This window comes from Halichoerus grypus, chromosome 11 (assembly GCF_964656455.1).
Source record: "Halichoerus grypus chromosome 11, mHalGry1.hap1.1, whole genome shotgun sequence".
Lineage (NCBI taxonomy): Eukaryota > Metazoa > Chordata > Mammalia > Carnivora > Phocidae > Halichoerus > Halichoerus grypus.
In genome coordinates this window covers 88150800-88175717 of record NC_135722.1, presented here as the reverse complement: position 1 = coordinate 88175717, position 24918 = coordinate 88150800, and the positions used below count along the sequence as shown (strand labels likewise).

At 43.7% G+C, this 24918-nt stretch overlaps 1 protein-coding gene across 4 annotated transcripts in view; it reads right to left on the bottom strand.

Moving 5' to 3' along the window:
• The window catches only part of ETS1 (ETS proto-oncogene 1, transcription factor), a 128814-nt gene that overhangs the window by 75467 nt on the left and 28429 nt on the right, over nt 1-24918 (bottom strand). For all 4 annotated transcript variants that reach the window (XM_078058778.1, XM_036106022.2, XM_036106023.2 and 1 more), the window contains one exon: nt 23566-23710. In XM_078058778.1, the coding sequence (XP_077914904.1) occupies nt 23566-23710 (145 nt within the window). The remainder of the gene's footprint in view (nt 1-23565; nt 23711-24918) is intronic.

Below are 24918 nucleotides of genomic sequence, written 5' to 3'. Positions count from 1 at the left end.
GAGCCGGCCCCCATTAGGCAGTACATTGCCACATTCACTCCACGGAAGTCCTGTCTTGTGTTTTCCCATCTTACATTTCTCTAGGTTATCTCTTTTTCTGACAGCTAGAGTTTTCTAACAACTGAACTTGGGCTGTAAAGCTGAACCTCAAACCATCTACTGCTCCATACGCATGCATTTTAGTTACAGAATTCTGGACCCATGTAGCACTCCTCCAAGCTTGGACTTGCCCCCCAGAATTCAGATGAAGTGTTTTACTTGCTGGCCTCAATAACCTGTGCTGACCAGTGGCCCAAAAGAACCCCAGGGAGAGGTATTTCACGTTGCCCCTTCTGCCGCCAGTCAGAGCCCGCATGCCTCTGTGTTGCTCAATAGCAACCCAGATTTTCCTATTTCGGGGGCACCAGCTACATAATTTGTATTCTGGCACCACCAGTGCCTGGCACCTAGCCACCCAGGCTGGTATATTAGAACACACAAAGTCTCCTCACTCGTTGCCTGCTCCATTTTGGCAAGATTAATGCCACATCATTGGGAAAATGGACTTAATTGGTTTTCTGGGGGTGTTTGGTTAAGTCACCCCACCTCAGCTCCAAGTTGATTAAAGTGTAGCTTTGCCCTTTCCAACAACCGTGGCAAATAAATGATGGGGAAATACTCCAAAATGCACATGGCTGGGTCCTCTCGTTCTTTTTTTTTTTTCCTAGTGACTTTGGGGAGGTTTGGGCACTGATCCTGCATACACAATACTGTTCTTGTTCTTCTTTTCTCTACAGAGCAGCCTTGAATAGCTCTGTCTAAAATTATAAGCAGGGGCAGCCCTAGGCTCCAAGAGATCAGAGCCCTCATGCTGGGTCTGAACAAAGACCTTGCTTTTCCCCAACAATTAGCCCTGTAAAAAAGGACATCTATCTCCCTCTATTAAAGCCACCACGTGCCTTCAAGTCAGCCCATTGTAAAGCTAATTAAATAACACGCCTCTCTCCCCATGCAGGTCTCCTGATTAGCTTTCTTCTGTCCAAGACCTCTTTGCGAGGCGCCTAGAGATAGACAAGCCAACATTCGACTTCTCCTAAGCTCCCCCTTTGAAAAGCCATCTTATCAATATTGTTGAGTTTATTCATGCTCCGTATTCTTCCATTAGCTCAGACTTTAGTCACCTCCGCCTTCAAGGAATAGATAAAATTTATTATTACCTATTATTATTATTATTATCTGTTATTATGATTTAGCATTATTTTAAGAAAATGAATGACACGGGAGGGCCAAATTTCTGTCCCAGTGTGAAATCTTTGGTGGGAATCCACCCACTTCGGGCTGAAGTCACCGCCACCACCCCTGGAAGGGTGGCACGTGTGAAGGACTTGCAACAGAAGTCGCAGAGCCTGGGGAAGACACAGGGGTCACAGGCCGTTCCCCACCACACAAGTCCTCAGACGGAGTTGACCGAGGAAGCACGAGCTTCTCGGAAAGGTATGCTATAGGAAAGCAGAGAGGAGAGTTCAACCAAAATGTTTTAAACATGATGGAGAAATAATGAATTCCTTCAAAGCCTCCTTACTGCAAGCAGATAAAATCCAACCACAGCCCAACCAAAAGGCCAAAATTGGCCCCTGCCGGCCTTCCAGCCACCCATAAAAGGACACTGCGCCCCAGTGCACCCACACTTGTGGGGACCCCTCGAACACACCCCAGTGCCTCATCCTTCTGTGCACTTCTGTGCACATCCTTCTGCCCTTTCTGGAAAGCCCTGGTCCCCCTGTCCCACTCATTTGTCAGGACAAAGAAGCAAACATTACCCACCTCCCCACTTCTCCCCACCCCCACCCCAGCCCCCGTGAAGGTTTCCTGGGCCTTCCTGGATAAAATCAGGCACTTCCTCCTCTGCTCTCTCAGAACAAACTGCCTCCGAGTCAGCACCTACAGGCTTCTGACTGGGCACTTCCAACAATGCTGACCAGTTCAGCCCTTCCAGAGCAGGAACCATATTAGATTCAAATGGTAATTCCCAGCTTAAAATACAGTGACTTGGACATAGTGACATAGTAAATGCTTAATAAATGTTGAAAGAACACATAACTGAAAAAATGAGTGAAAGAAATAATAAATAAATAGATGAGTGAATAAAACAAGCATCTGATGCAAAATGTGATCTGAGATGGTAGCCTCAGGCCTGCTCCGGGCTTCACTACACCCAGTCCTGTGTGCTTGGAAAAGGGCACTGTTATCTTACGACGTGGTTCTCCCTCTCTCTGAAATTGTCTGATCTCAGGGCGCCTCAGTGGCTCAGTCAGTTGAACGTCCATCCGCCTCTTGGTTTCGGCTCAGGTCATGATCTCAGGGTCATGAGATCAGGCCCCACATTGAGCTCCATGCTCAGTGCAGAATCTGCTTGAGATACTCTCCCTGCCTCTCCCTTTGCCCCTCCCCTTGATCGTATACACACGCTCTCTCTCTCTCTTTCTCTCTCAAATGAATAAAGTCTTTAAAAAAAGAAAAAGAAATTGTCTGATCTCATACGCATGCACACACAAGCACATACTTTCTCAGATACATTTTTTTTTTAATAATAGAATGGAAAGAGACCAGGCCAGCCATTTTCTAAATCTGCTTAATAGTTCTAGAGCTTAACTTTTCAAACCAACTCTAGTTTTTGAGGTTTCTAGATCATTGAGTCACTGGACCATATAAATCTTCCCTTCCAAGTGTTTTTAAGAAGACTCACCAATCTTCTTGAATGTCCGATACTGATGAGTAGATGATTAAGTTATAAAGTAAGCCCATATACCATTTAAGTTTTCCATGAAATACTCATGGGCCTCCAAATTAGCAGAAATTTTAGAAAGAAAGAAAGAAAAAGAAAAAAATAATTAAAGCATGTAGCAAGAGATTTTGAACTCTGCCAAATCCCCAAACATTTAAAAACAGCTTAGTATCTTTAAAACATAAGGCCTTGGGGCGCCTGGCTGGCTCAGTCAGTGGATGGTAAGACTCTTGATCTCAGGGTTGTGGGTTTGAGCCCCACGTTGGATGTAGAGCTTACTTAAAATTTTTTTAAAATAATAAACAGATAAATAAACAAACAAACATAAAACCTCATAGCAAAACTCATTGCCTGATGATTTGTTTATAAATTCACATCTAAGCATGATGACTTTGGGTTGATTCTTTCCTTGTTATTTTCCCATCACAATCTCAACTTTAAAAAGATGTTTTTCTAATATTTGAGTGTACCTTCCATACAGAGAGAGAAATCAAGTCATAAAGACAGACAGGGAGGAAGATTCCATGGTCCTACAACAGCAAGAGATAACCATTTCAGCAAAAGCGTTTGTAACCTATAACCTGAAACGAAGGGAGAAAACACTGTCATTCATTTGGCAGTCACTTTGTTCTGGCCAACTTCCTACTTGCTAAAGTGGAATGCTCACTTTATAATGATCATAATGGATTGAAAGCCATAAAATTAGATTCTGGCTGGCAATAAGCTCTTTATTACTTGACTTTACCACAATGTGCCTCCATTCTCAGGTCTTGCCTTAAGGAAGACTCCTCCAAGACCTCTAAGATATGTAAAAATTGGATAATAAATGAAGACAAATAGACCTGCATTTCTATATAGATCTGACTCCTCAAGATACAGCTTGGTATGAATACAAAGCAGCCATTGAGCATTGAGCGTGTAAAAATCACACCTGTTAATTTATCAAGGACAGATCAAAGAAACTACATGGCAGAAATAAACTATTACAACAAAGAGAAATAGAAAACATGGTAGCAAGGGAAGAATGATTGGAAATGAATATAAGTGTGAATGCCACCATATTAATCAAAGAGAAATATCAGATGCATATAATCAATGCACTTTAAGCACAGAGTAGGAACATAAGATAAGAACTATGTTTTGTAAATGTGAGTACTGTCATGGAGATACTGGGTACAAGAATTAGGTACATTGGGTAAACACAATATTGTTAAGGTCCTAGAAAATAGCATGCTTTATGTAGGAGAGACATGGCTGCTTTCTAAATCCAACTGAGGTTTTCAGCAATATTAAAAGCCATAAAACAGACAAATCAAGACACATAAGAACCCTCTCATTAGGAGGAGGAAGAGTTCAGAATTGACGGTACATTGCAGCCGTGTTGATAGTTCATGTCAATACATTCCAGTTAGCAGGTTATTTAAGCAATGACATCAGAGTAAGCTGGCCATGTAACTCTGCAAATGGGATCCCTTAGAAGAGCAACCAGAAGACATCCATGACATCCATGTCACGCTACCTTCATAGAGTTTGGGTCCTTTTAAATCCTTTATGTGCCAAACCTCAGAACTGAATGTGAGTAAGCACGGCTCCTTTCCTCTGATTGAATGAACAGCAGTACTTTCCCTTGTCTGGCCTGGAAGGTCACAAAGCATTTCCATCAGCATCATGTCCCAGCACCTCCGAGATACGTCTAGGAGGAGGGCATGCATCCCAGCCCTCAGCATGCCAGTGTCTGTCCAGGGTGGAGAGACTCTCCATTGTTTTTGCTCAACTCTGATCCACGAGAGCTGGGCAAAATACTGAAGACACATGTTTGCTCGACTCTTGCAAATTATTCATATGTCCCACATCTTTCTCACCTACTACTTAGAGATCTTTAAATGTGGTTTTTGCCCGCCAAGTCTTTTGTCTTCATTTGTTGGATTTCTTATTAGACCTTTTATCACTTATGGACCATAAACCGTCTGAGTCCTTATTTTCCCACCAAGAAAGGGTGAGGGGGAGAAGGAGGGAAGGCATGGTGCGGTGGAGAAGAGATTATCAATGCATTAATTCCCACCCATCTTCACTCAAAATAGAAATAAGTGGAGCTCCCATCATTGGGAGGTGGATAGAGTAGGGTCCCAAGTGATGCATCTGGCTGACCACAAGGATGAAAGAGAGGAAGAATGAAATCAGGGTCTGGATTAAGGGAAAGGGGAGGAAGGACTCAGCCCCCTTCCCATGGGAACTAAGAGGCAAGGGAAACTGACATGGAGTAAGCTCTGTGCTCAGAACACTCAATGTCTACTACATATCTCCCTCACAGCTGCAGCAGGAAAATGTTGGGAAGCATTAGAAGGAAGAGCAGCTGGTCACAAAAGACATATTTCTAAATTGTCTTTTTTCTATTTATATATGTATACTGGGATTTTATAATAACATGTTCCAATAGTGACTTCAGGACAAGTAGGACATACATTACAAATGCACAAACAATACATTCTGGGAAATGTTCCATTTTCCTAAAGTCACATACCCCCATTCTTCACCAAAGGCCAAGTGAGCACCTGAAAGAAGGGAGAGAGAGAAGAGGGATAGGAAGAGAACTTGGGTGGGGGGGATTGATTGCAGATATAATATTTATCGACACTGTGGTTATTCTTTCAAGATGCCCAAATTGAATATACTAATTTTATTAGAAGTCTTATTTATGGCAAACTCTGTAGATTCAGAATATTTGCCAGACAACTCTTAGTGACTCTTTTGAAATCTATCAAAAATAAGACAAAAAAAGCAAAAAGAGAAATATCAATATTAATGTCTTAGAGAAACAAACAGCATTAAATGAGATTTATACAATTAATTCATAAAATGATTTCATAAAATTTTCTTAGAAAAGTCTGCTGATTTTTTTTCTTTTTGGAGTTAAAGAAATTCTAGGAGATTGATTGATTAATTGATTGATTGATTTATCCTTTGCTTTATTGACTCCTCTTAACATCCCCAAGACTTAAAAACAGTACACCAAGAAAGAAAAAGAAACACACTGAAGTAACTTAAAAATCAAATACTGGGGCGCCTGGGTGGCTCAGTTGGTTAAGCGACTGCCTTTGGCTCAGGTCATGATCCTGGAGTCCCGGGATCGAGTCCCACGTCGGACTCCCTGCTCAGCGGGGAGTCTGCTTCTCCCTCTGATCCTCCCCCCTCTCATGCTCTCTCTCTCTGTCTCATTCTCTCTCTCAAATAAATAAATAAATAAATCTTAAAAAAAAAAATCAAATACTGTTTGTTTTAGTTTAATTGTAATACAAGCGTAAGGGGAAAGTGTTATATTCCCCTTTAGAGATGAGGAAATTGATAACCATTTAGCATAGCTAGATTTTTAGATTTCGCATTCTTCACTAATTGCACACATAGTGGCCGCTTTCTGCTGCTTTTTCCTGGTAATTATTATTTCATAGATCCTGTGCAAGGCCCAGCATGGGGTTTAATATTAGGCTATGGAGTCGGGCTAACCTGAGCTCAAAATTGGGGTCTGTAACTTATTAACAGTGCAACTTTTAGCAAGTTACTTCAACTATATAAAGCTCGGCTTGCTCCTCTATAAAATGGACTCACGGGACTTTTTGGTAAGATTTAAATAAGATAATATATGTAAAATATTTAACAGTGTCTGGTTCAAAATAAACAATAAATGGCAATTTCTTTTTAGGTTCAAAATTTTTGAAAAATCACATTTCAAACCAGACTTAGAACTCAGGCATCCTCAACTCACTAAGTTCACTATCCATCAAAAAATATTCATCACAGTGAGCAATGTTGAAGAACCACTTAATACAAATGATTATCTATGCCATAGATAAGAAATACATAGGTGGCCTATGTATTTAAAAATACCTGTTTACAAGAGTGCCAAGACAATAGGATAAGAAAAATTTTTACTTGTTTAAGTAAACTCTGTGCCCCACGTGGGACTTGAACTCTTGACCCTGAGATCAAGAGTTGCATGCTCTACTGACTGAGCCAGCCCGGCGCCCCAGGATAAGAAAACTCTTTTTACAAATAGTGCTGAGACAATGAGCTATACATATACAAAAGAAAGAAATTGGACCTCTTACTTCACACTATGCACAAAAATTAACCCAAAGTGGATCATAGACCTAAATGTAATAACTAAAGCTATAAAACTCTTACAAGAAAATATAAGAGTAAATCTTCATAACCTGGGCTAGTCAATGACTTCTTAGCTGTGACACCAAAAGCACGAGAAACAAAAGAAAAAAATACATAAATCAGGCTACCATAACTAAAAACGCTGGTGCTGCAAACCAAAACATCAAAAAAGTAAAAAGATTACCCATATTAAGGGAGAAAATACTTGCAAAGTATATATCTGATAAAGAACTTATATTCAGACTATATAAAGAACTCTTATAACTCAGTAGTAAAAAGATAACCCAATTTAAAAAAAAATGGGCAAAGATTTAAACAGACACTTCTCCAAATACAAATGGCCAATAAACAGGTAAAAAGGGGCTCAAGACCATTAGTCAGTAAGAAAAATCAAATCAAAACCGGAATGAGATACTATTTCACGTTCACTATGAAAGCCATCAGAAAGACGACAATAATACATATTGATGAGGATATGTAGAAATTGGCACCCTTGTACATTGCTGGCAGGAATGTAAAATGGTGCCGCCACTTTGGATAATACTTTGTCAGTTCCATAAGTCACCATATAACCCGGCAAATCCACTTCTAGGTATAAACCCATGAGAAATGAAAACATAGTTTCACACCGAAACGTATATGTGAATGTTCATAGCAGCATTACGTATCACAGACATAAAGTGAATACAACTCAACTGTCCATCAAATGATGGGTAAATAAAATGTAACATATCCACGTAATGGAGTATTATCTGGTGATGAACAAGAATGAAGTACTAATAAATGGTACAACATGGATAACCCTTGAAAATAGTCAAAGAAGTCAGCCACAAAAGGCCGCATATTGTAAGACTGTATTTGCAAGAGAAGGCCAAAATGGGCAAATTTATCGACAAAAATTAGACCAGTAGTTACTAGCACATAGGGGTGTGAGGGATGAGGGAGAACGGGACTGACTGCTAACGGGTATGGGATTTCCTTTAAGAGAAACAGAAACATTCTAGAATTAAATTATGTGCTGTTTGTGAAATATTGTGAATATATTTAAAACCCTTAAATTGTACACTTTAAATGGGTGAATTGTATAGTACGTGAATTATGTCTCAATAAAGTTCATCTCAAAACTGTCAAAAAAAACAACAACAACAACAACAACCACAACAACCCTCTGCTTTTCCAGAGGTGAAATCAAGACAAATAAAAGGGACAGAAAGAATTTCCTATCATCCAGTAAAGCCTGCCCAGTGGAGTCTATGAACAGCATCTCAAGACCATTTGCTTAACCAAAGTTCAGTGGAAAAACATCTAACATTTCCATGACCTTCTTTTCTAAACTTCCTAAGTGGCTCAGAGAGAGGCTGCCCGGGGAAACTCCAAATGGAACCTAAAAATATTATCTCCTGGCTTTATAAACATCAGGAACGCTAATGAAGTGAGGAGCAGCAGACCTAACGAATGGAACATTTCATTCAGGTTGGGAGGCCCGAGTAGAGTCTGAACTCATCTCTGAAGGCAGTCAGGAAGGCCCAGGAGGGGCGAGATGAGGGCCAGGGAGGTGAAAATCAACACAGGGTGAAGAAGGAAAGAATAACAGTGAACTAGGATACATAAAGCAGAGCAAGAGTGACCACTATTCTAAACATCAGTAAAACAACCCCCTTTCAAATGAAACTCCCCATCCTCATTCTGCTGACCAAGTTTGGACAAATGAGTGCTCCCTCAAGGCAAACACTCTGTATCTTCACTTTCACGTAATTTGCAAAGAGGCCAGAGGGGGAACCAGGTTGCCTAGGTCTCTCCTTACTCTAGTGTGCAGTAGGAATATTCTTATAATTCTCACTCTCCTGATGCTCACCTGGCTGCCCAGCATGCGTATGTCTGTCTTAGCTTCCCACCCAGCTTATGTTGATACTCCTTGAGGACAAATGCGCCACCCTACTTTGTATGCCCAATACCTCATGCAGAATAAAGGCTCCACAACAAAGTGTTGATTGATGACAGACAGAATAAAAGTGTTCTACTGTAACCAAGACCCTAAACCGTCAAAAACCTTGAATTACCGCTGGTCCAACTGAGGACCAAAACACCAACCACCCTACCAGTAGCTCTGACGAGTTTGGACAACCAGGATACAGATATTTATCACATCCTCTGCTCTATGGCAAGTACTGGGCTAAGCACTGGGACTATGGAAATAAATGGTAAATTCCCTTGGCTTAGAGGGAGAGAAACTGAAGACAAAGAGCCTTCTGGAACAATCTTTGGATTTTGTTCTGAAGAGTTTAGGGTGTTTTTTTTTTGTTTCTTTGTTTTGTTTTAATTTAGTAACTTCTTAACTGATTTTAAAATCATCCTGACAGATGAATCTCATAACCCTGTCTTGTTTATCCAACAAACCTCAACTGAGTGCCTGTGACAATCCAGCTACTCTGCCAAGTACTAGGAACAGGACCAGGACAAAGGCCTACCCTCAAGGTACATATAGACGAGCAGCAAAGACAAAAATCAGTAATTGCAACACAGTGAGATAATCTACAATTCAGGTACTCACCAGTATTGGGGGAATGCAACTGGGACCTAAACTAAGAGATTGATGATAATGGTAATAATAATAATAGTCCTTATAAATTCAAGAGATATTTAGAAGATAAGATTGACAGGACTTGTGTCCAACTCAGTATGAGGATATGGTGATCATCTGCTACTTTTGTATCTCTAGAGTTTTCCCCTCTTCTGCTACCAGAGCCCTCCCACTTCCCTTCTAGGAAAGACAAGAAGACACGAGCTAAAGAGAGAGAAGGAGGAGAAAGAAGAGGAAGAAAGGAAGAAAGAGACCCAGGAAGAGGAGGGCAAGAGACTTGACAAGATTATTGCTATCCTAGGGTTCCCCAGGCCGGCTCTTCTGGAACTTCTCAGTTCTGAGTCAAGAAATTCCCTCTTCAATTTAAGTTAATTGAGCAATATTTCTGCCACAAGCCTCAAACAACATAAGGGTTAAGGCAGAAAGGAGGGAATCAATACTAACTACTAGTTTCCTAGGCTGGTGATTGGTAGATCGTTTGACTTTCGCCAAGACAGGATGGAGGGTCTAGGTCGCGTTACGGAGCAGGAGAGAAAGGGATGAGCTCAGGTGTAACTTTGAGACAACTGTGTGATATCCAGGTGAACTATTCACAGGAAAATATTCATGGAGTAGACTTTTTAACATTAACCATTAACTGATGAAATTGAAGTGCCCTTTCCCCCTAAAGTATTCTTTAATTTACAAATTTTCTTTAAAGGGATGGATTATTTTTATAATTATTATTACCAAAAAAAAAAAATAAGTCTGGCATATCTGCACATGGCAAAGTACTAGCTCCCAGCCAGAAAGAGGGAAATGATTATGTGTTTGAAAGCAACCCAAACCGGGGCACCTGGGTGGCTCAGTCAGGTATGCGTCTGCCTTCAGCTCAGGTCATGATCCCAGGGTCCTGGGATGGAGCCCCACATCGGGCTCCCTGCTCAGCGGGGAGTCTGCTTCTCCCTGTGTCTCTGCCACCCTGCTCATGCTCTCTCTCTCACTCTCTCTCTACCTCAAATAAATAAATAAAATCTTTTAAAAATTTTTTTAAAAAAATAAAGTAACCCAAACCACACAGATTCTCTCTCGCTTTTCCAGCAGGTCTTCCACTTCGGTTGGGCGGAGGGGAGAATGATTAATTTCCACCTGCCGACCTGCCACAGATATCGGGAAATATGGGTAGTGAAAAGAATAAGTGAACAATAACAATGGGAAAAATGCAGAAGGACATTTCAAACCCTCAGTCCTTTGCCCCCAAATCTTATTGCTTGAGCTCTCATGCCTAGCTGAGTCCCCTTTTTGCTTCACTCACTGAAGCAGAACTAAAAGATTATTCTCGAAATCAATAGCTTTCTTTTCATATCTGACCTGCTCGTTCCCACTTGATAGATTCCTAAAACATTCCCTTGAAGTTCCCTTAAAAGGTTTTTAAAATTTTGTCTCTATGTGATAGGAGCAGAAGGATAATAAAAAATGACTTAAGCTACTTCTGAAATATCCTGAAAGATATTTGAGGGGATAGGCAATTCACAAACTCCTTTAATAATGGATTTCAGAGTTAAATTTCACCATAGCTAATCTAAACCTCTCTTTTCCCATTTTTTCCCATTTTTTCCCCCTTAGTCTTCAATGGATCTAAAGACCAGCTGGTAACTCCCTGATGATACATTATGAAGAGTTAAATCTGCATAGTTTTCCATCGTAATTGATTTTATACCTCGTTCCAACTCACTGCTTACCTGAAGCTTGATTTCTATGAAAGGCCATGAATAATTTGAAGAGGAAAAGTAAGTCAAGCAAGGGAAGAGGAAAGGACATTTGGTGTAGCACTGGATGTCACAGCACCAGTAAGGTTGAATATTGTCCTAACTGTAGAGACCATCCTAAGTGTTAGAGGAAAGCTGTTTTCCTTATAGACTTCATTGTAATTTCAAGTTTTTTTGTTTTTTTAAATATTTTATTCATTTATTTGACAGAGAGAGAGCGCAAGAGAGGGGACACAAGCAGGGGGAGTGGGAGAGGGAGAAGCAGGCTTCCCACTGAGCGGGGAGCCTGATGTGGGGCTTGATCCCAGGACTCTGGGACCATGACCAGAGCCAAAGGCAGATGCTTAACGACTGAGCCACCCAGGCGCCCCTGTAATTTCAAGTTTTTAAGTGCTCTCTGATATAAAAACAGGTAGAGAGCAAAACAAATGTTCCTTCAATTCCATTAAAACTTGTGAGATCAGGAAGAAATGCTGAAAGGGCAGATGGAAAAGTGATTAATTGTTTAGAAAGAAAGAAAAAGAAAGAAAGAAAGAAAAAGAAAGAAAGAAAGAAAGAAAGAGAAAAAGAAAGAAAGAAAAAAGAAGGAAAGAGATAGAAAGGAAGGAAGGAAGGAAGGAAGGAAGGAAGGAAGGAAGGAAGGAAGGAAGGAAGGAAGGAAAAGGAAAGGAAGGAAGAATATGGAATTTCCCTCCTCTGCAGCCCAGTCAGTAACGCTGGGAGAGGCAGGCCGCCCCCGGGGGAATTGCGGATAAATGCACTGAGGTTTAGAAGCCTCATCCCGGGGCGCCTGGGTGGCTCAGTTGGTTAAGCCACTGCCTTCGGCTCAGGTCATGATCCTGGAGTCCCGGGATCGAGTCCCACATCAGGCTCCCTGCTCAGCAGGGAGTCTGCTTCTCCCTCTGACCCTCCTCCCTCTCATGCTCTCTGTCTCTCATTCTCTCTCTCGCAAATAAATAAAATCTTAAAAAAAAAAAAATTTAAAAAAAAAAAAAAAAAAAAAAGAAGCCTCATCCCGGAGCCCCTCACCCCTGCCTGTTCCCAATCCTGCTCAGAGACATTTCAATTCCATTCTCTTCCAAGGCTCCCCCTCTCCCATCTCCAGAGCAGCAAGCCCGAATCACATCATTGAGTTTAAAATAAAGAAATGCTTTTCCTAAAGAATTCGCACACAAATAATCTCATTACCCCAGTGCTTAGGTTTATACAGCGGACGTCTTCTGCCAGGAGGAAAAAAAAAAAAAAAAAAGCACTCTACGCTCACTCACATGGAACAGCTGCGGGGAGAAAAATGGTATTTAATTCATTGTGAAATATTCAACAATGGCTACACTGCACTTTTAAAAGCCTTTTGATAGTAAAACCCACAGAGAACAGCCCATCCTGTGTGCTGAAAAGCAGCTTCCCCACAATTAGTCCCTCTATTCAGAGGTCTGAGAAGTCTGTGTAAACTTCAGCACGTGCTATGTACACTGTGGATAGCTTCAAGGGTATAACCTTTCACAAACTTCTTAGGGTTTAGTCTTGCTCAGTGACTCTGTCTGCTCCCACAGCTAGCCGGTGGAGAAGGAGAAAGGGGGCAAAGGGGGTGTGATGCTTAGGGGACAGACCCTAAGGGAATGCCCAGCAAAGGAAAACCCACTCTCCCAATGGGCCCTGCAGATGACCGAGCTCCTTCATGCCCGATGTCAGACCCAAAGGAAGAGAGAAGATCCAAAAAGATAGGCTACACAGGCTCATTTTCTCTATTCAGCTCTAAGATTTTCATGGGTCTCTGGTTTGTGGGACAATGAGGAAAGCTTATATTCTCTTACGCTCTAGGACGGACACTAGCCACTAGGGATGAGGCAACAATGAAGACCTAAAAAAACATTTTAGGGGCAGGCCAAGTTTGCATCAAGGTCAGAGCATGGGCTTCGCAGTAGGATCCCAGTTTTACTGACCCTCTCCCTCTCAGAATTAGAGTTAGACTTCTTTGGGAGGTCAAGTTACCTCTCTGAGCCTCATTCATCTCATCTGTAAAATGGGTCATAATATCATCCTCAGAGGAATGTTTTAAGAGTAAAATCACCACACATGTGTGATTCTTAGTATGTAGAAAGTATTTAATGAATGACAATTACTCCTCCTCTCTAGTTGTTCTAGAAAGAAGGCAGGCCTTCTCTCCGGACTTGCTATAATAAGATTATTTAAAATTGAACAAGAATGGGATATGAACTATTTTTACTCTATATTCTTAATTTTTTTTATTAATCAGGAGAGAATCAACAGAAGTAGAGATAGGCACAGATATCTAACTGGAAATTCTGAGGGATCTGAACTATGTTGGGGAAAAAAAAAACCTACCAAGAGTCAAGCAAACTTTGCATCATGATAGGTTAGTGTTGTTGTTCAGGAATTTTAAACTCAGATTTTCAAAGCACAAAGTACTGATGAAATGCCTGAATATCTCAGGTATGGTTGAAGCAACCACTTTTCTGTTATTTCCAGGCTTCCCTTAACTCTCCAGGAGCAGGACCACAGACGTTTCAGCCACTTTCCTTATAAAACCCGACATTCAACTTATCAACGTCATGTAAGCCCTAAGCCCTGTTAATGAAGAATGTCCATCTGTCCTGACCAAAGAAGAAGGAAATGCTAAGCTGTCACTGGGCACTTCAAAGGAGCTGACCTAGGGTGGGGTCATCTCTCTCCCTAGATTTGAAACTTCTGAAAATGGTCTCCACTTGACTAAGCCAGTCTGTGACAGCAGATAGAACAGTTAGTGGTTCCACAAGAAGCCAAAGATCAGAAATGGGGGTCGAGATCCTGCAGGGCGCCCAGAGTTGGAGGCAGTTGGGTGGGGGTACGAAGCATCTGGAGGCGTATGTGGGCGCCATGGTTGTTTTTGTACACATTATTGGTGGGGGGATGTGAGCTCTGGACTCTTGCCCCCTTCAGAGGCAGTGTTTCTACCACTCACTCTCCCCCCTCACACACACACACACACACACACACACACACACAGGGGGTGGCTGGGAAAGTCTATCACTAGAGGCACGTCTGTGAGAAACAGATCACAGTGTGACTCTCCCCTGTCGCTCTGGAGGAGCCTGAAGTGCTCCCCTCTCCCCCGCCCACCTCACAGTAGAGAGGCCACAGGTCCATAACCTCCACGGGCATTTGCAGAGTTCATTCTGTGGAGCACGAAATAAAAGGGAATGTTGAAAGGAAAAAAAAAAAAAAAAGGAGAAATATGGCTGGTCTTCAGTCAAGGCTTCAATGCCCAGTGTCTCTGGCACAATGGGATAGAATCCGCTTCCAGATTTAAATACACTCTCTTGGGACTGACCAGAGCAGTGAGGAGGGATTGATAAGGGGGAAGCTCCTACCACGGAATTCAATCCAGTTCCACAAAATAGGCTTTGCATACTCTCTATGTACACCATGCTTTTAAATGCTGCAGGGGATACTAAAGTTCCTTTTGTCCTGGCCAGTAGTTCTTCACTTTTTCTTGGGGGTCCCAGACCACTCGGAGAATCCGAGGAAAGCTACAGACCCTTCGGAAACTCCTTGCACACCACTGCGGAAGGATCGCACATTTCGGACGCTCAGCCGGGTCAAGCACCCCTGCTCTTATGAGGATCTGCTGTTCTGAGACTTGGCAGAAAGTTGTCAGGGTTGATTTAAAAAAAAAAAAAAATGTAGGAAGCAGGTAAGAAATCAAGAGAACAGCAAAGGCGACTAGAACCCTGCTTCTGTAGGTATTTACATGCCCGGTACCCCCGTTTCCCAAGCAGCCAGGCAGCAAATCTGAGCAGACACCGGGAAAGACACAAAAAACTTCAGGAGTTCGTAGCTCTGTTGTCTTGTTTTGTAAATGTCCCCTGCAAGGATGAGCAGAGGTTCCAAAGGCTTATTTTCTTCAGCAAGAACGTCCAAAAGAATCAAACATTTTTTTCGGAGGTGGTAAGTGAATGGAACTGGGGTGTTCAGAAATGGCGTGGGGAAGGCATGCCCCTATTTTTGAAAAATAGTGATCTGGAAGAGGGGATGGTCCCGTGACTAGTCGGTCACATGGGGGCAGGGTCTGAACTGAGAGCTGCTGGACCACTCACCCTGGCAGCCAAAGGTTGCCCTATACATCAGTGGAAAGGTAATTTCTCTCACAGTGCAATTAGGTCTCATGTTTGACCTATGACCTCTGGCCCATGCCATATTTATGCTCTCCAGACAGGCAGCAACAGGGCCAGTGAGTGAAGGTGGACGCTGAAGCAAGGTATTTAATAGGGAAGGGAAGGGAAGGGAAGGGAAGGGAAGGGAAGGGAAGGGAAGGGAAGGGAAGGGAAGGGAGGGGAAGGGAAGGGAAGGGAAGGAAGGAAGGATTGAAGGCAGGCAGGCAGGCAGGCAGGCTCAAGAAAGGAAGGAGGGAGGGAAAGAGAAAGGAAGGAGGCAGGGAGGGAGAGAGGAACCTGATCAATTTACAGCAATCTATGAAATCATAAATTGAGAGCCGTGCTTTGGTGTTTGCCATTTCCACATTCAATGCGGTGTTTTGTTCCCCACCATAATTCTGTGAGGTAGGCACTATTATATTACAAATGAGAAAACTGGGGCTCAGAAGGACTCAGGGATTTGGCCCGTGGTTGCAGAGCTGGTAGGTGGCAGGGCTATAACCTTGACCTGAATCCTTCCCACTAAACCCTCGCGCTCCTTTCCAAACAGTGACAATCCACACGTGTGCTCTGGGTCGAGCGTTGGGCTCCCTTCCCTATCTCTCCATCTCCCTGACCTACCTAGAACTCCCTCCGACCTCTTGCAAAACTTCCATCTCAGTGCAGAATCTCTTGTGTTCCAAGCATCTCTTTCCAAAGCCCGGCTTGGGGCAGATGTGCTACCACAGACTGAATGGAAGGCATTCAGGCCCAGGGAGTCCACTCCTCTCTCCTCTCCTCCCTGCCTGGATCTGGATTTAAAAACTCTGGTCCTCGTCCTCGGACGCCCCACCTACCTCCCGGGTCGCTCGGCCGCGCCAGCGTCTCTGGCAGCGCCAGGGTTAACCCGCCAGCCCTGAGGAGCAATGATTTCTGTTTTATTTCAGCAGGGGAAGTGTGTGCCTGCCTGATTAGCCTGATGGTTTCCTCTTTTCCCATAACCTCCAGACCCCCATGGCCCAAGTGTTTACTCTCTGAAATAAAAAATCTGCTGGTGTTTTTCTTTTTGTGTGCTCGTGTATTTTGGGAGGATTGCAGAGGAGGGAGGCGGGGTAGGGGTTAGGGACGCAGAGGCTGGGGGAGGGAGCGAGACGCCTCCCCCTGCGGGCGGCCCTCCCCCACCGAGCCTCCTCCAGCTGCGGGCTCCGGGCTCAGACCCCTGGCCGAAGTGCAAGAAAGAAACTTATTAATGAGGGAGCTGGGTCTCCGGCTTCAGCAGCTATAAACACAGCGAACATCTGGAGAGAGAGAGTCGGAGTCTCTCTGCGGCCAGACACTGAGAAAAACAGGCTGTCTCTGCGCATCCAGCCCCCACCCCTGCGCGGTCCCACGCAGCAGCCCTCTCCTCCCGGCCGGACTCCAGCTCCCACCCCATTCACCCAGCCGGAGCTTTCCATTCACAGAGTGGAGCAGGGCCGGCCGCGCCAAGCGGGGGCCGACGCCAGGCGCGGCATCCACCGTCCCCAGCCCCCGCTAGAGGAGTTCCAGAAGAGGGGTCAAACTGCTTGAATCAAATAAGAACTCGCTGCCCCAGGGACCTTTTCCCAACTCGGACCAAATATTTGTGGTTTGAAAAAGTTCAGAGAACTTTTTTCTCCCCAACCCCCTGGGATTTTCAGTGCAAGGCCGTTACATCCTAGGATTTTTGAGAAGCGACGCGTCGGAGGACAGCCAACAGAAGGTTTGCATTCTAACTGGAACTCCACTGAAGGTTTCTTCCCCGAGGGGACCTTCCTTCCCAAGCACCTACAGAGATGATTCACATCTGCAAAGACCTTTGCAATCCTTACTGCCCTGGGCTGCTAGGCACAAGTCTAGAGAGACACAAGACTCTGGTCCCTAATGGGGCAGAGCGTCTCTTCTTGGTCCTCACCAGGCTCCCTTCACTGGTAAAAGGAGACACGTGAAGGATAAGGTTGGCAGGTGTCAGAAAATAAGCCGTGGGCAAGATGAGTGGGCAAGATTCACTGGATAAGGGTGGGACATCTACTTTCTTTGGCTCACTTAAATTCACACTCAAATCGTGCTGAAAGGAAAAAGAAGGAAGGTAGCATTTATTGATCACCTGCTATAGGCCATGACCTTTTAAGTATATACCCCATTTAATGGGCACAAGACCTCTTTGCAATCAGCACAAGTATCCCACCTGTTAAAGGTGAGGGAACAAGATTCCAGGCATGTTCTTGCTCTTTTCCATCACACCACTGCTCAAACCTTGGCTTGGACTCATAAACATTTATACCACTAAGTTCTTGTAATGTGCATATGACCCAGCACAGACTCAAAAGCTGCCAAGGGGTCAGGAGATGGGAGTAGAAAGAAGAAGGCGATGTAACATTGGTAAATGGGAGCAAATCCAGTCCATAGCGGGAGTAAGATCCTTCACTTATGGAGAACAGAGTCAGGCAGTCATAGAAATCTCCTCAGAAGAAGAATAAAATAATATAGCAAGGGAGTAGGGTAGCTTTTTTGCATATAGATTCTCTTCCTAATGCACTACAGGGCTCTTGCCTCCTGGCAACCTCTGGTCCTCTCAGAGGTGCGATGTGGGTGGGGGGAGGGGATTCTTGTATCCAGCTTCCCTCAGCCCTGTCCCCTGGTTGTGACTTGTCAGGGCAGCTAGGCCCAACCATAGCCCTCAGTGAAAGGTCATGAGACAGGGTCATAGCTTCCTCCTTCCCCAAGGCCACAACTATCAAGTCAGCATCTGAGAAGGTCACAGTTTTCCCCGTGAGGAATGACCCACATTACAGCATCCCAGAAACACATACACACACACAGGATCAGAACTGTTTTTGAAGAACAAAGAGACTGAAACAGGTCCTCCAGAGAAGGAACACACAGCGTGAAGGAGGAAAGAACAGATATGTGCAGCAGAAAGAGTTGAAAATGCTGTTCTTTAAAACCACGGGGCCATCTGAGATGGTCAGTGGAAAGGCCAAACCTGCTATGCGAATAAACACTTCGGAGCAAGGTGACTCTCCATTCAACAAGTCGGCCTGCCATTCTCTCGACGTTCTCAATGCTTAAAAGCCAAACTGGAGGCATCTGCTTCTCCCGCTGAAACTTCCCACCTGGTTGTCAACTGGGCCAGGTTTGATCTCTCCCAGCTGCCTGGCAGTCTGAAAAAGCCCCAGGAGAGACCAGAAACTCGGGCTCCCAGTGCATCTCCCACTTGAACTTCCAAAGTTTATTTGAGAAAGACTTTCTTTCGTTCTACCATTTTACTAGTAAATTTATTTTAGAAATATTAAATAGGGAGATCCAAAGTCACACACTCACACTGCCAAACATTATCTTATGAGTAAGTGTAACATTTCACGTGGGAGTCATTTCTTCTACCATGTAAGTGTACCCACCCCCACCCCCGGCCCCGTAACACGCTTGAACAAAGGCGCTTAGAGACAAGGAATGAGTCTTCCCCTTCTCCAGACATCTGCTCTGTTTCCAGTATGCGGCACTGACCACCAAAAGTGTTCAACCAATCAGCGGGTCACTTTATGACTCAATGATACACAGACATTTCTGGACGCTTCGAGGCGATGAATGATGATGGCGAACATTCATATGGTGCTTGCTAAGTGACAGCGCTGCTTCAAGCTTCACATATATTAACTTAGTGGTTTTCAAAGTGTGGTCTCTGGACCAGCAGCAGCAGTAACACCTAAGACCTTGTGAAAAATGCAAATTCTTGAGTCTTACCCTAGACTCACTGAGTCAGAAACCCTGGGGATAGAACCCAACACCCTGTGTTTTAACAAGCCCTCCAGGTGATTCTGACACACTTTGAGAACCACTGGTAGAGGGGAGGAAACGAGAGTACGGAGATACAGTAAGTTGCCTAAGGTCACCCGGTTAGGAAGAGTTGATGTGCAAACCGAAGCAATCTGGTTCCAGAATCTGGATTCTTTACCAATATTCTGTACATACTTCCTCTCTCATGAAGAAGGAGAAGTGGAAAGTAGGCTGTAAACGTGGGTAGATGAGGTTTTTACTATATGTTCAGTGACCAAAAACCTACCAAACTGTGTTATACAAGAAGAAATATAGTATTGTCTTGCCTCTGAGGACCACGGTACGGAGACCACAGGTTCATTCCCGTAGGGGTAAGTTGGGGATATTGTCTCATGCGGCTACAGACTGCTTGCCAGCCCTAAGCAACTATTTCACAAAAGGGAACCTTAGTTACAGCATCATATCCGTAAGTTTGGCTGATTCAAGACAAATCCACCCAGGAAAAGAAAAATAACTTGAGAGTATATCACTCTGGAAGGGTGCTCAGCAAGCCTCATATTTTCTGGTACACACTGTTGTCATTCATAATATTAGAATTAAATATGGGCAGCTGTCAACTGGTGGGATGGACTGTGGTCTTGTGGCCTGGGTGCTCAGTTCGGTCTCTGATGTCGGTTTTCTAGTTCCCAGTGGAAAACAGGCATTGCATGACTCCAGCTCACTGGCTCGATCCAAAAATGGTTTGCCATCTACTGTGTCCCTTCTCAACAGGACTGTGGTTAGGAACTCGTCATAATAGTTAATGGCAGTGAAATGTTAATGATTTCTTAGAGACAAGGAGTAAGAGACTGACCTAAAAAGGGATTCTTGCTATGATGATTGAGAGAAAGGGCTGATGTTGGGGACAGAAGAGTGGACACAGGAACAGAGAGGAGGCAGGGTCAGTGGGCTCCACTCCAGTCAGACTATAAACAGTAACAGACATTTCAGCCCTGTCTTGTGTAAGGGGCTCCATTGATTCACAAGGCTCCCTGACAGAGGGATGACGAGGAGCCGACACAGAAAGGGCCATTCATTCATGCAGAACACCAGCTCCCCGTCCCCATTGGCTCTTGCTAATGGCTCCAGGCTCAGAGGGATGAGGGGGAGGAGGCGGACGGGGAGGAGGAGAAGAAATAAAAGAAAATGATGACTACGAGATTGTCATGAAGAAATGTACAGCTGCGCGGGCAATTGCATGCAAATGTGGCTTCCCTTTTTAGCCGTATAGTTAATGTCCTCAGATTCATCTGGTTTTTTCTCTTTCATATCATCTTCCCCTCCCCTTTTTGCCTTGTCTTTTTCCGGGCTCCCCTTCTCTTGCCTTCCCATTCAGCTTTCATTTTCTCTTCCCACCCTGCTCCACCTGTCCACCCAAACCTGAATTTTCTGTCCATTCCCACGCTTCTCTGTCTTCCTGGGCACCCTTCTTACCATCTGTTCTGTCCAACCCATTCTTGACTGTCTTGGTTACTGAGCATTCTCTCCTGCTCACCTGGTAGGCTCTCCCCCAGTCATGTTTCTTCTCAGCTCTATTCCCTGTCTCCCCACCCGCTCCCTCACCGCCCCCTCCTCTTCCTCAGCCTCTGCCCCTTCATGAATAGGAGGCACATTATTAGGAAGGGGCCTGATGTTCCTCGATGGCCCCTCCTGCCGGGTATTCCAGTCACTGACAGATGTGGAGTCCTTGGAAAAGAAGTTCATTCATTCCTTCTGAGAGCACAAAACGTGAGATGAGAGCGGGGGTGGGGAGTGGCCATGAGACAGAGGACGGGAAGGAAACTGAAGTTATAAATAGGATAAAAGAAGATGAAAAAAATGTAGCGTATTTTTTTCTCTCTTTCTTCTTACTCAACACATCTCCAAGGAAATGTGCTGCAGCTGGAGACATCATTGGTTGGTCCATGTCTTCATCTCCCTTCTCTATAACCCCAAATCTCCTTCCAAAGGACACCCATCACTGAGCAGAGCTGGACCACAGCCCAGAAATAATCACTGCAACTATTTCGTCTGGACAGCTCAAAAGGCAAAGGAGGGGCTGGAAAAGCTCAGGGTTCTTGCCAGATATTTCCATCAGAGGGAGCCTAGGGCAGAGGGAACTAGAGACCTCACATTTGCCACCAAGGCACCGCTCCCCATGGAGGCTTTCTAGTATTTCTGAGCTGTGGTTGACGACAACCAGGTCATTTTAGGACTGGTTATTATACGCACCCATCTTCCCATCCTACTCAGAAGCCACTAGTCTGTGTGACCCTGGTTTCCTTCTTGCAACAATGAAGTCGACTGTGGGAAGAAGACTATATTATCCTACTATGAATCCTCACATTTTAAAGCAGCTTCATCCCCAGAGGTTCTTCATGTGCATCACAGACACGGTGTCCTTGGCCCTGAAATAAAAATTCTTTTGCCTTTGAGAACCTTGACAAGGAGGAGAATGAAAAATCATCTTCACTTGGGAATGTATGTACTTCTCAGCTGGAAAAAAAAAAAAAAGAAGGACCATGTCTTTTAGCTATGAAGAAGGGACATTCTGATCTTGAGGCTATGGACCAGCATGGAATAACCTCAGCTCTTAACAAGATGTAACTTACAACAAACAGAAGCACCATCCAGAGCAGAAAGTGTTAAGGCAAGGTAACTTTAACCTGGGTTGCACTGGAAGATACAAGACTTAAGCCTAGTGGCACTGATAGGATTCAAGAACTATATAAATGTAGGTACAACCATCCTGACCTTTTGCTTATACAAATAAGATCTATTTATTTAGGGGCTCCTGGGTGGTTCAATCGGTTGGGTGTCTGCCTTCAGCTCAGGTCATGATCCCAGGGTCCTGGGGTTGAGTCCTGCATCAGGCTTCTTGCTCAGTGGGGAGCCTGCTTCTGCCCCTCCCCACCTTCGATCATACTCTCTCGCTCTGTCAAATAAATAAATAAAATCTTTTTTAAAAAAGATCTATTTATTTAGAACAGTTTGTAAAGGATGACTTTTCTCATCTCTTAAAATCTTAAGTCCTTAAGTCTAACCTGCGAACAGGTGCGAAGTCCTCCCTGTCTCTTTTTCAAATGGATAGATAGCTGAGACATTTGTATTTATGCTTGGAAGAACCAAGCAGAAAGTGACAGCATAATATGCCAAGTCTGAAATCCAAGCGCGATGCCAAAGAATATCGCAAATATCAAGGCTATTGAGTCAAGTCAATACAGGGATTGATTTCATTCTGCCCTAGAGAAGAACCAGATCACTGGAAAGCGACTCCCATGCCTTCCCGCCAACCCCTTTATGCCTCTATATTTCTGGTCAAAGCTAAAGCATGGGCAACAAAACAAACATTTATTTTCTGTCTCTGCTATTATAAAAGTAGTCTACCATATCGTTATGTGCAGTAAAGAAACACTGAACAAAAAAGTTGTATTTAAGTGAGCTCCCAGTGGCTTTCTCCCTATGTCGTGCCTTAGAATTACATATTTTCAACATGTGAGAGTTATGAGATTTCTTAGGCTAAGACTTCATCCTGGGAGAAAATACAGATTTGAACTGGTTTTTTTTTTTTTTTTTTTTGTATTTGGATATATAATCTGGCCTTATGATAAATTGAACTTAATACCCAAATCCATCACTTCAGAATCCCAAATCAAGTTTTACATTTGCATTAAAAGTAAAGTAACAAAAACACTAGCAGGTCAACATGGACTCATGGAATTTGTGAGATACATAGTGACCTTTGCAAAACAGAATGGGGATAAGGACTCTCAACCTATCAGGTCTTTGGGAGAGGGGACCCATGGGAGAGCTCTCTAGAGGAATGCGATTCCTGTTCACCAGGGGGCAGCACGGTGACCAGCAAGTCAGGGACAGAAGGGAATGCTGGGAGGAGAGGAAGGAGGTCTGTGAGGGAGAGCTGGGGAGAGAGAGGGGGTGGAGGAAAAAGGAGCCAGATGCAGGTGTGTACCGGCCAAGACGCTGAGGACAATGGGGAGAAAAAGATGAATAAAGAAATTCCGTTTTGTAAGAAGGCTAACTGTTTATCCAGCTCATACTCTCCAACTGCAGAACTTCTAGGCCCTTTGTCAACAACCAGGCCGAAACGGGTGAGTCTCAGGAAATGCATGGTGCACAGAACTATTTACAGAATGAAGACCTGAAGCAACTTCTCTTGGGCTCATTCCTAGAGTTTCATCTTCCTGTCGCAGGAGAATAAAGTAAGTGGGACTTTCCATTAGAGAACAATAGCATCTTGTCCCCACATAAGCTGTGACAGATGTTGTTGCTGCAGAGAATGCAGCCCACATCACCCTTCCACTGTCCTCCAACTCTATCTGTAGTCCGAGCCTTTGTTCATGTTCCTACCTGAGCCACAGTGTTCCAGACCAGTAGGAACTTCCTGAGTGGCTGCCTCATCCCAGAAGGGGTAGTAGGCTCTTTGCGGGTGATAATTGGACTGGAAACCACAGGCCATTCGAGGATCTTCGTAGGAGTTGATAGGTCCCTGCCTCTATAACAAGGGAAAAAAATAAGGAAATATATTAACAGGAAAATCTCTATACTCTAGCCCGAATGCAATAATAACTTCCTATCATACAACCACATGTGAGTAGGAATCATCCATAGATGATAACAGAGTAGAACCAACTACTGATCACATACCCCTCCCCCCAAAAAAAGACAGGGAAGGAGAAGAGTCTCTTACTTAGATTTTCATCCATTTCTTCAAGCATTTGACAACTACCTTTTCTAATTTTCAAATAAGGACCCATGATTAGCAGCAAGGCAGAATCTCAGCCATCTTTATACAATCCTGGCTTTTGAAATTTTTTGTGTTCTTACTCTGTAAAAACACCATAAACGGATATTCTTACAAAACATTCTACTCTCATAGAACCAGTAGGTGACAAATGCCAAAGGAAAACCAAAAAATGGGCTAATGTAATAATAATCACTCGTTTTTCAGTTAATCCATTGTGCATGGGTTTTAATGATATTGATAGCTAGACAGAAATTTTCAGTTTCTCACAACATTTGGGAACTTGTGCCACTCTTTCATCCATTTTATGAAAATCATAAAATATACCATCTACCCAGTACTCTTTAAGGAAGGCAGATGTGTTTCCTCAAGCAGATGTGGGAGGCATATTTTGCAGTGTTTGAGACCCTATTCTTTGAAGCTAGGTATATACATGGATTCAAATCCTGGCTCTACCACTTACTAATGGAAGACCTGGGCCTGTTCCTTTATCTAAACCTGCTTACTCAATTATAAGGTGAGAATAATACCTACCTCATAAGGTAGGAAGGAATAAGTAAAATATGTGTAAGAAAATTATATTTAAAGCGAAATAAAATATGAAATGCATGTGTAAATTGTCTATGTGATGCCTAATAGAAGGTAGATATTATTTTAATATAACAGACCCTTAACATTCCTGGGATTGAGCAAGAGGGTTAAAAAGTAAGACACAAGGGGCGACTGGGTGGCTCAGTCATTAAGCGTCTGCCTTCAGCTCAGGTCATGATCCCAGGGTTCTGGGATCAAGCCCCGCATCAGACTCCCAGCTCAGCGGGGAGCCTGCTTCTCTCTCTCCTCCCTGCTCGTGCTCTCTCTCACTATCTCTGTCTGTCTCTCTCTCAAATCAATAAATAAAATCTTTTTTTTAAAAAGTAAGAAACAAAAGAAGCAGCAGATTCACAGGAAGATTTCCTGAG